This window comes from Oryza brachyantha, chromosome 12, assembly GCF_000231095.2.
Source record: "Oryza brachyantha chromosome 12, ObraRS2, whole genome shotgun sequence".
In the NCBI taxonomy this organism is placed as follows: domain Eukaryota; kingdom Viridiplantae; phylum Streptophyta; class Magnoliopsida; order Poales; family Poaceae; genus Oryza; species Oryza brachyantha.
In genome coordinates this window covers 7,243,795-7,259,592 of record NC_023174.2, presented here as the reverse complement: position 1 = coordinate 7,259,592, position 15,798 = coordinate 7,243,795, and the positions used below count along the sequence as shown (strand labels likewise).

Sequence of the window (15,798 nt, the reverse complement as noted above, 5' to 3'; positions counted from 1 at the left end):
ATATAAATATCCGAGATTTGGATTCGGACTATTTTGAGCGAATGTGATATTGTCCTGAATTTTTTTTTAAATAATTTCGCAAAACTTTTACCCTGAGAAATCTAGTATGTTACATTGAATGAGCTTAAACATACTTTAGATTAATTAGTCGTGAATTATAGAACTTCTGTTGTTTTCTTAGCTAAACCTAAAAACAAGTTAACACCATTTAAATGGTGATGGGAATGGAAATAGAAAAAATAGAAGGAAAAACGAGATTTTACCGTGACGACAAACAGGCGTGTTAACAACTCCTGTCAGAACAAGGGTTCACGGCTGCTGCTGCTGCACAAATCTCGATGACGATGGCAAAACAGCTCGCGAAGGCTGAAAAATCACTATCAGTAGAACAAATTAGCGACATGCACATGAATTCTAGATTCGCACGATGACATGTTAACGTTTTGCACCAACAGTAACGAAATAGAATCAGAAACGTGCACAAAGCACAGATTCGCAAAGCGAATACTTATCTATCGCATAATTCAAGAAACGAACATGCAGAACAGCAACATGATTAATAACTTGCAGATTTGCTACATGAACGGGCAATTCGTAGGGACAAAATAGAGGATTCGCACCGCAAATTAATGGCTTGGCAACAACTCGAGCTAGGATTTAGCGGTAACAATTAGCAAACATATGGGACTCAGCCGGCGACAAAGGGGTGGTGACTTAGTGAGGCAGCGGCTTTGCATGGCGGCAGAGCAGCTGCGTGATGGTGGAGTGGCGGTGGTAGCGCTAGAGCTAGGTAGTGCGCATGGGAGATGCAAGGTTGAGGGCGCGAAAGAGCCTATATATTGAGATTGATTTTATAGGGGAGGTTAGAGATAGAATAGGAATCCGATAGTTTTCTAAGGGCTTGTTCGGATTATAGGATGTTCTGTGGATTTTTGCAGGAATACTGTTTATCAGGAATTTTTCCTTTCCTTCCATTTGGATCACACTGACTGACCACAGAAAAATTCAAGGAAAGTTTCCTCCATAACTGATTTCACGGGAAAAACGTAGGAAAGAAACCATCCAATCAAATCTCATTTTTGTTTTCCTTTGCATCAATGGAGCAATAAGCATCGGACAAGCAAGTGGTTGACTAGTAACCCAGATCTGATAAACGGCTAATACGTATATTACTGTATATTTCCTATCTTCTTTCCTATGCACATCCGAACAATCCCATCGTCTCTATTCCTATGCTTCTCAATACTCAGTTTTCCAAGTGAATTCCTATCATATTCCTACGTCTTCCCTATCCTATGTTTTTCATATCCTGTGTCCCGAATGAGCCCTAAGTGTTCGAACACAGGTTTGGAAGTCGATCCATTTGCGAGATGATATCGATACGGAAGGTTGATGGTTTCCAAATCGAACCTGAACAATTTCTTTGGACTTGCTAAGTCTTTTTTTCTTTTTAGCATAGATTTCTTATTGGTTGCTTATAACCGGAATCAGACTTGTTTTTGCCCAACGGTATAAATATGTCTACCTTGGATCTTGCTCTCAATACAATTTCCATGCATCGCCACCTTAGTTTGTATTTTCGTCCTAGTGAACTCATGGTTGGCTACATCGATTCAATTCAACCTCTAGCATGCAGGTAAGTTCTTGACATCTGGTAGTTTGTATCGGCGAGATAAGACTTTCTTGGTTCAGTATAATATTTTCATCAATCTAGTACAACAACTGGTTATCAGATTAGTTTTGATTCAAGTGGTCCTTATATCTTCGATCTCTCTAGTAGATTGATAGGTGATCTTTTAGGTTAGACTAAGAATTTCTTGGTTTAGTCCAATATTTTGATCGAACCTATGTTTTACGCCTGTCAATCTATTTGGTTTGATCTAAGTTAAATTTCTCTTGAATCGTACTATTCAATCACTTTGAGTACCTTAATTTGGTTCAACAAATGTTGTTTGTTATTCCTAATCTTATAGTTAGGTCCAATCTATAAGGTTATTTTGATCAAACAACTATTAGACTATTTTATCTTACTCTCTCTTTCATCTAAGTTTCAACTGATGTGTCCTAAGCCTAAAATCGTAAAAGATATTGGTAAATAAAGATTTGCTTAATTAACTTAGGAAAAACCCCGTCAAAAAGAATTAATTTAATTAAATCGAAGTCTCTAACGCATTAACTGGATTTAAACTCAAATTGAAGAGTATAAAATTTCACTCCAAAAATTAATTTAAAACTCGGCAAAAAGTGAGGGTTTTCTTTTTCCTTTTTTTCCTTTCTTTTTCTCTCCTTTCTTTCTTTTCCAAATTGGGCCGCAGCCCAATTCTCCCCCTTTCTTTTTCCTTTCTTCGTTTTCCTTCCCCTCCCTTCCTTCTCCTCGGGCCAGCCCAAACGCGGCCCATCCCCTCTCCTTCTCCTTCCCGCAGCCGCCGCCTCCCCATCCCACCGGCCCAGCTCGCTCCCTCCTCCCGCGCGCACTGCCCCTCCGCCCGGCAAGGCTGACCCGGCCTAGTCAACTCCCGCACCGCGCCACAAGTCCGTTTCGTCTCCGGCACGTCGGCTGAGTCCACCCTAGCCCTGACTCCGCCGTGCCGCCGCCGCCTCCCCAGCCCGCGTACCGTACCCAGACACCAACCACCCTGCCGCCCTATCCGGCCACCCCCGCCCTATAAAGCCCCCAACCCCGCGTGCCACCGCGCTCGTCTTCCGCCGCCGCCGCGCCCCATCCCACCATCGCCACCGATCGATCTTGCCCTCCATCGACGGGTTTGCTCGCCATCGGCCTTCATCCCGCGTCCCGCCACCTTGCTGACCCACTGCCGGTGAGCCGCTGCCGTCACTTATCCCCCTCTCTTTTTCTCTCCACCCGCTGCCGCCGAAGCCGACACCACAGCTGCGCGCGTGCGTGCTCCGGCCGTCGTTGTCGTCCCTCCGCCCGCCACCACCTTTGCCTCACCATCGCCGATGTGTCGCCGTGCCCGTAGCGACGTCGTCGTGGCCTCCCTGAGCTGGCCGCTGTCCTCCCCTTGCGCTGCCGCTCCTAGCGCTGTCTCCGGCCCTCGCGTTGCCGCCCGTCGGTTAGCCGTCGGCTACGGCCCTCCGCCGCCCGCTCGGCTGGCGCCGTCTCCCCCTCCTCTGTTCACACGAGGCTGGCCTCTCGCTCTTGTCACGCCCAGAAATTTACACCAAATTTCTGAACAATAGCATGCATTAATCTCGGTCCAGGAATCAGCCCGAGTACACACTATGACAATTCAATACACAGTTCCACGACTTAAAAACAAATAAAAATAGTTATCTATCGAAATGCAGCGGAAAAGAAAACAAAGCTAAAACCATCTAATCTTCAGCTTCAGCTGGCGATGACGGCTCCACACCACAGGCATTCTCGACGGCGGACTGGACCTCACTTCAACCTCTGAAACAACCTTCTGACTCAGGCTCTGGCACTTGCTCTGGTGGGGGAAAAAAATTAAGCAAGGCTGAGTACAAACCACCGTACTCAACAAGTAACACCCAAGAGCAGGGGGAATAATGAATGCAATAGGATAACAAGGATAGGCTAAGGTTAAATTACACAAAGCTACCGTAATTTAGCAAAACAGTAGATAAAATAGACTGAAATAAAAGTAAAGAAACATTTAAAATAATCATCCACTGTTCAACGTTACACCATGTTGCAACAGGCCCAAACCACTGCCCGGCGTTACACCACACTGCAACAGGGTCAACCCTCTGTCCAACGTTAAACCCCGTTGCAACAGACTCAAACCACTGCCAACGTTACACCACGTTACGCAGGGTCAAACCAGTTCCAAGATTGATCAAGTTATTAATGGTTCAACTAATCCCAGTGAATCTGTCAGTTCGCCCAATAACCGCGTGCACGGCTATTCGAATAATTTTATTCTGCAGAGGTGTACAACTTTACCCACAAGACATGGCTCCCAAGCATGTTACCATGCCCCAATGTATCACCACGATACCTCAGTACGGAAACCATGATAAGACCTTTCACCTAACCCTCCCTAGACAATCGCACCGCACTTCAGGTTTCACCCCCTCCTTTACACCAAGTCGGGTAGTCCCCTCTTGTGCCTTGGTGAATTCGGAAGCAGCAGAGGCTTTCGTTACACCACGATCGCTCGTCCATACTCCATCACACTCACCCTTGCCTTGGTACGTCGAATAGGGACAAGCTAGATTACGAGTCTCACCGTTGCTCATTCTGGCTTATGGTTAGTACGTGTAAGACTTTCAGAGTTTCCTGAGAACCGGTCCTTAATTGCCATGGGCATGACTCTCAAAACCATGCACCCACAGCCCACCATAAGCAATATTTTAGTTGTATTAATCCACATCGGGAAATTAACCATGATCACAACCATAAAAGATCTATAAAAGTCTAATAGTTAATTAAATGATAATTGGTGAGCTAGTTGAACTAAGCATGGCTAAGCATTACCTAAGCCTATTTCTAGTCAAATTAACCCTGGAATAACAATAATAAAGAGTGGGAATCAACGGATATATTGGTAAATGCCCAATAGGTAAATAAAGTAAATAGATTTGCATAAAACAATGCATGTTTGAATGTAAAGCGGGTAATTTTATAAACATGGGATCAATATGATCAAAGAAGGGTGCCACTTGCCTTGCTTAGACCCACGAGAAACTTCGGTGACGACTTCGGGAACGAACGGCGCTGCGACGGGGTCAAAACCTACGATAAACAAGGCAAAATAAGCAAAACAGGCTATAAAACTACTGAAACAGAGAAAGAAACTATTTTTAATGGATTCTTGGCATTTTTCTAGATTTAATGAAACTTGAATGGACCTAAACGGAGACTAGATGAATTACTTATGAATTTTAGAAGTTTTCTGGGTTTTTTTAACTAAACAGAAAAACCTTAGTTGAATTATTGCGCAATTAATAGGGCTGCTGACGTCAGCGGAGGGGGAGGTGGCGGCTGACAGGTGGGGGCCGCGTGTCGGCGGGTGAGAGAGGAAAAGGAGCTGACAGGCGGGCCCAGGAGGAGAGAGGGAGGAGGCCGGCTAACGAGCGGGACCCGTGTGAGAGAGAGAAGAGGGGTGGGAGGCCGACGGGTGGGGCCCATCGGTCAGAGGGAGAGAGTAGGGGAGCGGGAGATCGGCTCGGCCGGGAGAGGAGGAAGGCGACGGCCAGCGGCGCGGGCGACGGAGGGCGACGACGGCGGGGCGGGCGGCGCCGGCAGAGGGTCGGCAACGGTGACGGCGATGACCGGCGGTGTGAGGACGACGACGACGGCGGCGAGGGAAACACCGGGCGCAAGACGACATGCGGCGGCGCACGGCGTCGAGGACGACGGCGACGGTGCGCGGGAAGGCGGGCCAATCGCGCAGGAAGATGGGCGCGTCACCACTACAGCGTGGCGGCGGCGACGTCGAGCGGTACTCCGGCGGCGACGTCCGACGGTCCATGGCGCCCGACGACGGTGCGGGTAGCCCGGCGGCGGTGTTGGGACGAGGGAGAGGAGGAGAGGGAAACGGGGACGCTCACTGGTGGAGGCGAAGTTCGCAGAGGGTCGGCGAGGCGGGGGGACAGGGGATGATGGCCGACGACGCGGACGGCGGCGACCGGGTGGAGGGATCGGGCGCGGTGGCGGTGAGGTCGGGGCGGTGGCGACCGGGTGGCGAGAGGATGCGCGGGCGCTGGGGATGCCCGCCGGCGACGACGAAGGCGTGGTTGCGACGGCGGTGCAACGGGACGCGCGATGATGACCAGTGGTGACCGAAGGCGGCAACGGCGGCGCAGATCGATCGGCGGTGGTGAGGGTGGTCGGGCGCGGCGGCGGCTTGAGCGGATGGAGAAAAACGGCGGCGATGCGCGAGAGAGGAGGATTTATAGGGGAAGGTGGCGCCGGCTAGGGCGGGGCGGTCGTTGGAGACCGAGTCGCACACGCAGGCGTGGCGGTTGCCGCGGCGGTGGCGGTGGCGGTGTCCGGCTCGGACACGGCGGGGAGGCGACACAGACTTTGGCACGGGGCGCGGCGCTGGGCTGAGGCGAGACGAACGGGTTGGGCCGACGGCTGGCGGCCCAGGCAGGAGGGAGGAGGACGCGCGGGCGGGCGCGGCGTGCGGGTGAGCAGGTGAGCTAGGCCGAGGCGGCTGGCGGCCCATGCGGGGGGGGCACGCGCGCGGGGAAGCAGGCCGGCTCGACTAGGCCGGCCTGGAGGGGCGGAGGGATGGGCTGGCTCGGCTGGGCTGGCCCGGGAAGGAAGAGGGGAAAAAGAAAAGGAAAAGGAGTGAGGAGTGAGGAGGAAAATTGGACTTCGGCCCAATTTGAGAAGGAAGGGAAAAAGAAAAGAAAAAGGAGGGAAAAAGGAAAGCCCCACTTTTGTCGAATTTTAAATTAATTTGTTTGGCCAAATTTTATACTTCTGCAATTTGAGTTTAAATCCAGTTAATCGATTTGCGAACATCGATTTAATTAAATTAATCTCTTTAGAGGGATTTTTCCTGAGTTAATTAAGTTAATTATTATTTACGAATTTTTTTATGAATTAAGGCTTAGGATAAACTCAGGGCGTGACAGCTCTCCTCTGCTTCGGGCAGCTACTAGGCGGGGCCCACTCGTCAGCCAGCCTCCCTCTCTCCCCTCTTCCCCGGGCCCGCTTGTCACTCCCTCTACTTCCTCTCCCACCGACAGGTGGCCCCCACCCGTCGGCACCTCCTCCCCTCTCTCCTCGCTGACATCAGCGAGCCTCCTTTGTTGTGTAATAAATGTTATTTAGGATCTTCTGTTTAGTTAAAAAAACCTACAAAACTTCTAAAATTCATAACTAATTCATCCGGTCTCCGTTTAAGTCCATTCAAATTTCCTTAAATTCATAAAGTTGCCAAGAATCTATTAAAAATACTTTCTTATGCTTTTTCAGTAGATTTTGTGCCTGTTTTATTTATTTTTATGCTTTGTCGCTTAGAATCGAAGCCCGCCGACATGCCGATTTACTTTGAAATCGTCACCGAAGTACCCAAAGAGCATAACAAGGCAAGTGACATTCATATTTGATCATATTAAACCTATTATTGTAAAATACCTGCTTTATTTGTTCAAACATGCATTGTTTCAATGAAAGTATTTATTGTATTTACTTTCGAGTAACTTATTGTTATGTTGTTGTTTATCCTTCTTTATTTATGTTATACCAGGGGTAAATTGAGTAGAGTTAGGCCTAGGAAATGCTTAGTTCACACATTAATCATTAATGGATTCGGTCAAGAAAAGCTTATCCAGAAGAGTTTTGTCTCGTGAAGACCGTGGAATGATAGTTTAATTCTATCTATTTATTAAGCAAGATTTAGTAATTTTTCTTTATCTTTAGTAAGTATTGTCTCATGTCTGAATAGGAATTTGTTTCCTTTTGTGTTTAGGAGATATATGTTGAGTCCGATTAGGATTGGTTTCCTTTTATCTTTAGAAAACATATGTCGCATCCAATAGAGATTAGTTTTAGAGTACGATGAGGACATGTGTGTTTTCTTTATCTTTTAGAAAATGTGTGGCATGCCCAATATGAACTAATATTTGAATTTTTTTATTTTTTTTAATCATTTTAATAAATAATTTTATTACTAAACCTTGGAAAAAAATATTTTCACCGGATGAACCTTTTGGCCACGCCACCAACATTTGCGTGACAAGATAACGCTGCCACATAGAGTATTTAGCGTGGCAAGAATATGCTGCAACACTAATGTTGGTGGAGTGGCAAGCCTGCCACGCCAAGTATTCTACGTGACAGCGTTATCTTGCCACGACACCAATACCGGCGTAGCCAAAAGGTTAATTTGGTAAAAATATTTTTCTGTTTGGTTTAGTAATAAAATTATTTCTTAAAAAGGTTTAAAAAATAAAAAAAATTCTAATATTCACCCATAGATATAAATATATACACTTGGAGTTCTGTAAAAACATCTACATGAGATACATGTCACTAAAACAACTCTCGGCGCATCGCCACCAATTTTAATGGAGCGAGCTATCGGAGTGGGGTCGATCATCTTCGTGTCTGTCACCAGTTGAATAGGTTAAATAGGACTTTCTCGGTTAAGTCCAATATTCTATTTAATCTATGTAATGATTGTACCTGGAGTTTTGTGATTGCTTTAATCTATTCTATCTGGTTTAGAATAATTGCAATTCCCTGATCACACCTTAATTTATAAATATCTTGGACATAATTCTACCTCGGTTTGCTCCGATCAACTATGTCTGCTGGTAATTATAGTTATAGATTCGATTGAAACATATGCATGAACTGTTTTATCAGAGACAGTAAGTTATTCAGTGGCATATTGGTTAGATTGCTAAGCCTACAAATCATTGGTTAATCCTCGATTGGGTTGATCTTAAACCTATACTATTCGTTTTAGTTCGATCTTATTTTTAACCTAGTCTAGGATCACCATTAGAATTGCAAGACTTAGTATTTTAGGCTGATACGTCACCCCAAGTTATTAATTAAGAAATCGATCACGTTTAATATCGGTGTAGGCCTGTTATCGTTTACTCCAACCTTCAACTGTCTCGTTTCAATGTGATCTTCTAAGTTTGTAATAAATAATTATCGGCCCAGATTAATATTACATATATTTGGTTCTTAAACAAATAGTTTAGGCGTTTCGCATATAATTCTATAAATAATCTTATCAGCTTATGCTTAGTTGTATAGGTGTTGATAAACATACTGGCTGTTGGCTTTAATACTGAATAATATTGAATTGTCTCAGTTAAGTCCAATCTAATAAGATTGCTTCCAATAACTATATGAAATATCAATAATTATTTTTTGCTCTGGCCGATAAAGTATGTTTTATATTCAGTATTCTTAAATTTCTATAAAGTCAATATGTGTCATCGTCTAGGGCCTGTTAGCCGATAGGTCATTTTAGGTTTAACTTCATTCCCTCTGTTTCATATCTTGCTATCAGTTATAAAGTCAAACTGACTGGTACTCGTAGAATCAAACGACCTGACATGCATGTAGTTATGTTCTAAGAATTTAGGTATTGTACTAAAACGACACGAGAACTTCCAAGCCTTACAACTCCGGTTTTGGCGTCAATACAGATAAGGGGTAATGATAAGTTTTTCCAGCTCTATTTTCCTTTTTGCAACAAAAGGTACTCTAATTAAGTAACAGAAGTAAATCACTGGAATCATTGCCATGCTGTACAACTGACTGCTTGCATTATTCCTTTAAATAACAGTAAAGAGCTGGAAACAGGTTGCACAAATCTCTTGTCAAATCAGCATAACTAACATCCAACTAAATGCAGCCTACTCCCGTTCAAAAAAAGTATGCAGCTTACAGATTGAACTTAAGTTCATTGGTTGTTTTACCAAGAACAAGAACTCGGTCAAGTGCAACCATCTCAGCCAATCCAGAATAAGTACAATCCACCATTTTTCCCTCATAAATTGCTGCCATAGGTGTCCCAATTTCCGGCTTCGGGCAAAAAAATTGAGGCAGCCTAAAATATGATTCGTCTAGTTTGCTCATCCATTTTCTGCAAATTCATGGAGATGAAAAAATAAGTCTTATGCCTAAAAAGTAAAATGTCTTAGCTCTGTTCTTTTCAGCTTATGGACTTATGGATTATAGTTACCACGATCCTCAAACTACGATTTCTCAAAAAACTTTACTCAACCATTGCTTAGACAACGTATTCTAAGTTTTTAGGGTTATATTATATAATACCCAATTTCTCCCTATAAATAATTTTCCATTATCTGGCCATTATCCATAAAGAACAATTCCTAAACACCTGTTGGACAAATTTTCTATACTACTAATATAAACTATAAAGCATTGCAGTTTTTCTTTGCTACACGGTTACAAGTTAGCATAGAAAACTCGGCCTTTTCTATTCATCCATCTTAGCTATCAATATTCACTTTTCCGGCAGCAATGTTGCAGTGGATTGCAACAAAAAGGCACCTGCCGATGTTGCCGATAGTACCAGGACCAATGAGATCAAGAAACCACATGACCACTAGTAGCCTAGCAGGCAATAACTACGAATTCACATGGCTTTCTGATATAGTGATGTGTAAATACAGGGATTGTACCTATTAGATTGCTTGCTTAGTGCCCCTCCAGCAGAGCAAATGCGAGCCAAACCGTGAAGAATTCTTGGTCCACCTGCAGGAGAAGCAAAGAGTTGGGCACTGCATTTTTAAACTTCTTGACAGTGACATAATTGAGTACACAGTTACCATGCGTGACTAAAATGTTTTTTAGTACACCTTAGTATCTTACTGAAGTAGTGTTAATGACAATGAAGATTATTCATCAAAATGTGCAATAATACCAAGTGTATTCAGATTGCTTACAAATGATCATCTCTTGAGCTGTAAGTGGCGTGCGAATTTGATCTTGAACACTGCTCATAAGGCTCATATGCGCAGAAATAAGTGTCAAATTCCTTCTTAGGTAGGAAATCCATCTTGTTGTGCGGCTGTATCTTCAAACAGATCGTGTGAGCAGCATCTGATGAGAAGAACCTCTTCTGAAGCTTCAATGTCCGCGAGAAGCAATTTGGTTGAAGGTCAGGCTCCTGGATGCTATCAAAACGACCCTGCTCACTGGCTCCCTTTGAGTAGTTAGTGTCTGACCTGCATGTCCTTGTCAAGTCATCAGTCATGGATCTGTTTGATGTCAAGGTGCTTCGAGCATCGTCCTCGCAGCCATGAACTGTTGGTTTAGAATCAGTGGGTTGCATCATGAATGGTGATTGTTGCTGACTAGAGGAGTAGCCTTTGGACAGTGTTTCTCTTGCTTCATGCCTCCCAGCTTCATCTTCGTCCGTCACAGCCGAATCTGACAGTTCTTGCTTCCGGCCTGAGCAGCTGAGCAGACTAAAGGACTGTCTCTTTGACCTAGCATCTTTTCTCAGTGGTCGTGGAACAAGTTTGAATCTAACCTCCACATTGCAGCCAAGAACATTCTGTAACGTGCTTTCTATTAGGCTTTGCATTTTCTCTGCCCTTGATATGTGATCTGGATGGCTAAATCCAACTTCCGCAATAGCCAGCTCTGAGAATTTTTCATATGTAGTTGACATTAGCACAAAATAATAAGCAGGCTAAAATCAAGAACATTAAGATGGTACATGTGAATTACCTTCAGTAACATGGACTGATGATAGGAAACCCTCCTTCCTCAGGAAACTTTTGGCTGACCTTGATTGACACTTTCCTATTGCTCTCTTCCAGATGTTTTCTAGCTTAAGACGCCTACAGTGTCTCTCAGAACAGTTGGACTTGTTGCTGTTGCAAGCATGGCAGAAATTGGAGCTTGAGTTCACCTTGGAAACCCAATCATCTGTACATTTGGATATGAGAAGTGGTTATCATTCTATGATTTCTATCTGGAGGCCAGAACTTTTCGTAATATCATTGATTACAGTACCTGTATATCCAATTGCTGAATGCGCATGCATGTCGTTCGACTCTGCAGTAAGGTTAGATTCATTGGTGCCAAACTGCAAAAGCGCAACTGTGACCCAAGTAGCCTGATTTCTTGATGTTCTCAACTGTTTTTCAGTTTCCGATAGTATTTTCAGTGCATGTCTAAGTTTCTTTATACCAACTTCGGCTACTGCATGATATAGCAAAGGTCAATTCAACGAAACTTTGAAATGGCAACATGCAACTTCATCACTGACAAAATTTACTTGCAGCAAGAACCAATAGTAGCAATCTGATATAAGATTTACAAGGAAAGGATGCTTACTTGCATATCTTCCCAAAAAACCTTTGCTGACTTCAGTGACTGCAGACTGGCATCTTCCCGAGAGAATGTCCATAATAAGGTTTGCCAATTGAGAGACCAGCTGCAGAGGATCAATTGCAGATGCCATAAGCTCTCGAGCACGCCTTACTGTGTTGGTGGTGTCTGAAGACAAAGCTAGATCAAGCAATTCAATCAACTCATCATCGGACACTGATCCTACCTGCAAATAAAAACATAGGAAAATGACAATACTAACAATATGATATACTTTGAGCACCAAAAGGAAACACTACTCACAAGTTCATGGACAAGAGAAATTGTGATCTTCTTCCCAAGCAAACTGAGTTGATCAAGCATTATTTCTGCATCTCTAAGAGAACCATTAGACTTTGCAGAAATGAAGTACAAGCCATCATGGTCAAATTCTAACCCTTCCTGTATGCAGATTCTTTCCAACCTGTAGACAATATCTGCAACCTTTATCTTTGGAAAATGGAACTTCTGGCAGTGTGTGATAGAAGTGCGTGGGAGGCTATCTATGTCAGAAGTAATCATAATGTACACAGTATGCCGGTATGGTTCATCAAGACTCTTCAGTATTGCTGACCAAGCATCCTCTGGTAACAGATGGCATTCATCTACTATGAAGACCTTGAAGCGCGATGAGTATGGGACAAGAGATGCACTCTTGAGAAGTGCCTTCACTCGACCTAAACGATCCATTTTTGCTGCATCAAGTTCTTTAACATCTCTACTCCTCCCGGAGAAGAGGATGACACACTCTTTACAGAACCCACATGGCCTTTGCTCTTCCAGAGAGAGGCAGTTTAGAGCTGCAGCAAAAATCCGTGCTGTGGACGTCTTGCCTGTACCTCGGGGACCATGAAATAAGTACATTGGAGCAACTTTTCCTTTGCAAGAGGAATATAAGAGGGACTGAGCAACCACACTGAGGCCAATCAGCTCACTGAAGGATCGAGGGCGAAATTTCTGACTTAAACACCTTGGCGTCTCAGTGTATGGTACATTGTCTTGGAACGCTGCATCAGTCCCCTCAGGTGACAACAGAGGCTGCTCTGGACCATCACTGTCATAATAAAGGTCACGGTATTTTGATGCCCCTGACCAGCAGTAGCTTATTCCACACCCACTGAAATTTGATCCAACAACATCATTTGACCTGACTCGTGTTTCCTCAGTTCTTCTCGACCCAATTGACCGTGCCTCACTGGCTGACATACAAGGGCTGCCGACACGGCTCATCGCAGCAGAAGATTTGTTCCTGAATTTGGAAAACGCTGTCATCTTGACTTCTTCATCAGACTTTTCTGGCAGTGTGGGGACTGCACGCTCATAAGAATTCACTTCCTCCTCTTCTTCCTTCCCATCAGCTACATTGTTAACCATAGTGTTCGCCAATTGTCGAATAGAGCTATGATTAGAGTGGCTAGAATCCAGTGACCTGCGATGACCATCTTGGCGCACACGATGTACCTGCTTATTTCTAGTTGGGTTTAAACCTCTGATCTTGACAACAGAAGATTTCCTATATGATGCGGATCTTGCATTTGGTGCCCGAAAACTCCGCTCTGAACCCAATGTAGCTTCTGCTTCCAAATCTCCATCTTCTTCGATCAATTGATGATGTGCTGACCTACCTAGCTCCATTGCGACTCCATTGCTAGAAGCGGTCTCCCAGATCATATTGTCAGAAGGAGATGCATACTTGCTCAAAGAGTTTGTTGCTGGATCCCGCAGCGACCTCACCCTCTTGAGCTGCACCAATGTTCTTGACAGTGGAACATCTACCGAGTGGCGCCTCATGTCTGCCATTTCTGATTTCCCCAGTAATATTATATGTTATGATCCTATAATTCTTCAGTCTTGGTACTTTTCTTCATTAGGACTAGCTGTATTGTCACCATTTGCAGGCACCTGCATCAGATCAAACACAAAAAACACCATAAAAATTCTGAAGCTTCAAGCTTTACTTTGATTTATTCCCGTTGCAAGATATTCATAGCTGCCTCCATATATCTGGAACATAACTTAAAAAATAGTAGGGGGCAATCCTTATATTTTTCACATAAATCCAATGAAATCCTCGCATTTGGCCCTACAAAATTAATTCAGGGACCCCAACCCCCAAAAGATAGGGTGATCACAAAGCAAGACAGTAGTATATCTACTGAAGACAACTGCAACGCAAATGTTGAAGCAATCAAAAACAAAAGTGCGAAATGCCCCAGCTAGAGGTGCACAAAAAAACCATGGGGACAAATGTGGTTTCAGCCTGCTGGTTGGCGAGGAACAAAAGAAAGAATCAGCCATCACTTCCTCCTTTTGACTGAAAAAAAGACATAAAGTAACACAGTACAAATAATCCACCCATTCTCCCCTTTCCTAACGAACTTGACCCACAAAGAGAACAAATTAGCAAGTGTGAAGAAAACAAAATAGGAGTCAAATCTTGGCACCAATCGTAAGTACCGTTTGCAAATCACCACCACAAAAAAAATAATAAATGCAGCAAGCACAACAAATCCACAGATAGTAATAGTAACATAACATGCAGAGAATGCAACTCCAAAATCAAAACCTGAAAATACAGCAGCTTAATAAATACCCTCTCAAATCCCAAATGGCTACCCTCCTGTCAGAAGCCCAACATTTCAAGAAACCAAACTGAAATCCACAAATGGGAGAGCCATGCTGCGTTCCTCCCTCCCTGCAGAGCTAGCCGCATTGCAGGGGACACGCCAAGATCCAGAGCCAAACAGAACAGAAGAGAACAGAACAGAACCGAGCCAAGAAGAGCACAGCATGCAGGAAAGAAGAAACCATGAGCCCCCAAGGTGCAACACCTCGCATTGAAACCCAAGCCTCGCCGGCCGCACGGGTTGAGGGAAGAAGCGCGGCGGCGGCGGCCGCAACGGCAGGAAAGCAAGGTCGCCTCGAGCTGAGGTGTGTGTGGGTGACCGAGCAGTGGAGCTGAGCTCTCTGCCTCTCTCTGACGAGTGATGAGCACAGCGAGCAGCAGCGCAGAAGTGCGGCAGTGTGGTCACGTGGCCAGTGGCAGGGCCGGTGAAAAAAAAGGCACCAGTTGGGGGGGATTAAACAATGGTGTGGGGGCACTAGCTGTTGTTGTTGTAGGGCTCTGCCTCGGGACTGGTGCATCCCGAGGCGATGGCATTTCTGTGATTTTGGCTGGAGGAGGGAACTGTGTCTGTGTCTGTGGTGCTGTGGCTGCTGTCTGTTGGGACTATACTCGTGTGAGAAAATTGTATTACTACTACACTAAGGAAAGGGTGTTTGTTTTTAGTGACTAAACTTTGGCCCCTAGTCATATCGGATATTTGGATAATTATTAAAAATAGTAAACGTAGTTTATTAATAAAACCCATCTATAATCTTGGGCTAATTCGCAAGACGAATCTAATGAGCCTAATTAATCCTTGATTAGCCTATGTGATGTTACAGTAAATATTTGCTAATTATGGATTAATTAGGCTCAAAAAATTCGTCTCGCGGATTAGCTCTCATTTATGAAATTAGTTTTTTTATTAGTCTATGTTTAATACTTCAAATTAGTGTCCAAACATCCGATGTGACATGGGGCTAAAAAGTTTAGCCCCATCTAAACAACTCCTAAGTTTCGCTTCAATATTACTTCTAAACTGAGGTTCATTAAAAATATTATTTTTAAGTGGTGAATGAACACTAGAATACTATCTGGTCTCTTAATAATAGATAGGATTGCACATGTCTCTACTTATTTTCGCCTCATTGTGTGGTGGCGACCGAGCTCCACATGTCAACTTCCTCCTCATGCGACATTCGCCTCCTTGAGTCCTAGCGTGGTGGTCGGTCTCCTCGTGCATTGTGGCCCCTTGTCTCCTTTAGCTCCGGCGCACCAGTCGCTCACATCTTTGAGCTTCGATGTCGACTCCTCAAGCCTCGACACGACGGCTAGCCTCTTTATGTCGACTCCTCAAGCCCCGACAAAATGGTAGCCTCCT

The 15,798-nt window shown here is 44.5% G+C and overlaps 1 protein-coding gene across 1 annotated transcript; it reads right to left on the bottom strand.

The window, feature by feature from the left end:
* Positions 1–9,109: 9,109 nt before the first annotated feature.
* LOC102707089 (protein STICHEL-like 2) lies at positions 9,110–14,776 on the bottom strand. Its single transcript, XM_006664937.3, has 8 exons — positions 14,644–14,776; positions 12,077–13,714; positions 11,780–11,999; positions 11,456–11,644; positions 11,168–11,368; positions 10,378–11,080; positions 10,114–10,186; positions 9,110–9,551 (listed from the first exon to the last, which is right to left on the bottom strand). Exons 2-7 carry the CDS (start codon positions 13,610–13,612, stop codon positions 10,117–10,119), a joined length of 2,919 nt encoding a protein of 972 aa, XP_006665000.2. The 5' UTR covers positions 13,613–13,714; positions 14,644–14,776; the 3' UTR covers positions 9,110–9,551; positions 10,114–10,116.
* Between the last annotated feature and the right edge of the window lie 1,022 nt (positions 14,777–15,798).

Bases quoted from the DNA above. Each gene is read 5' to 3' on its own strand.
- LOC102707089 (XM_006664937.3), bottom strand. From the start codon at position 13,612: ATGGCAGACATGAGGCGCCACTCGGTAGATGTTCCACTGTCAAGAACA. The intron at 11,369-11,455 runs GTACTGTAATCA...CCAAATGTACAG, and splicing joins TTCAGCAATTGGATATACAG to ATGATTGGGTTTCCAAGGTG. The intron at 10,187-10,377 runs GTAAGCAATCTG...CTTCTCCTGCAG, and splicing joins AGCTCAAGAGATGATCATTT to GTGGACCAAGAATTCTTCAC.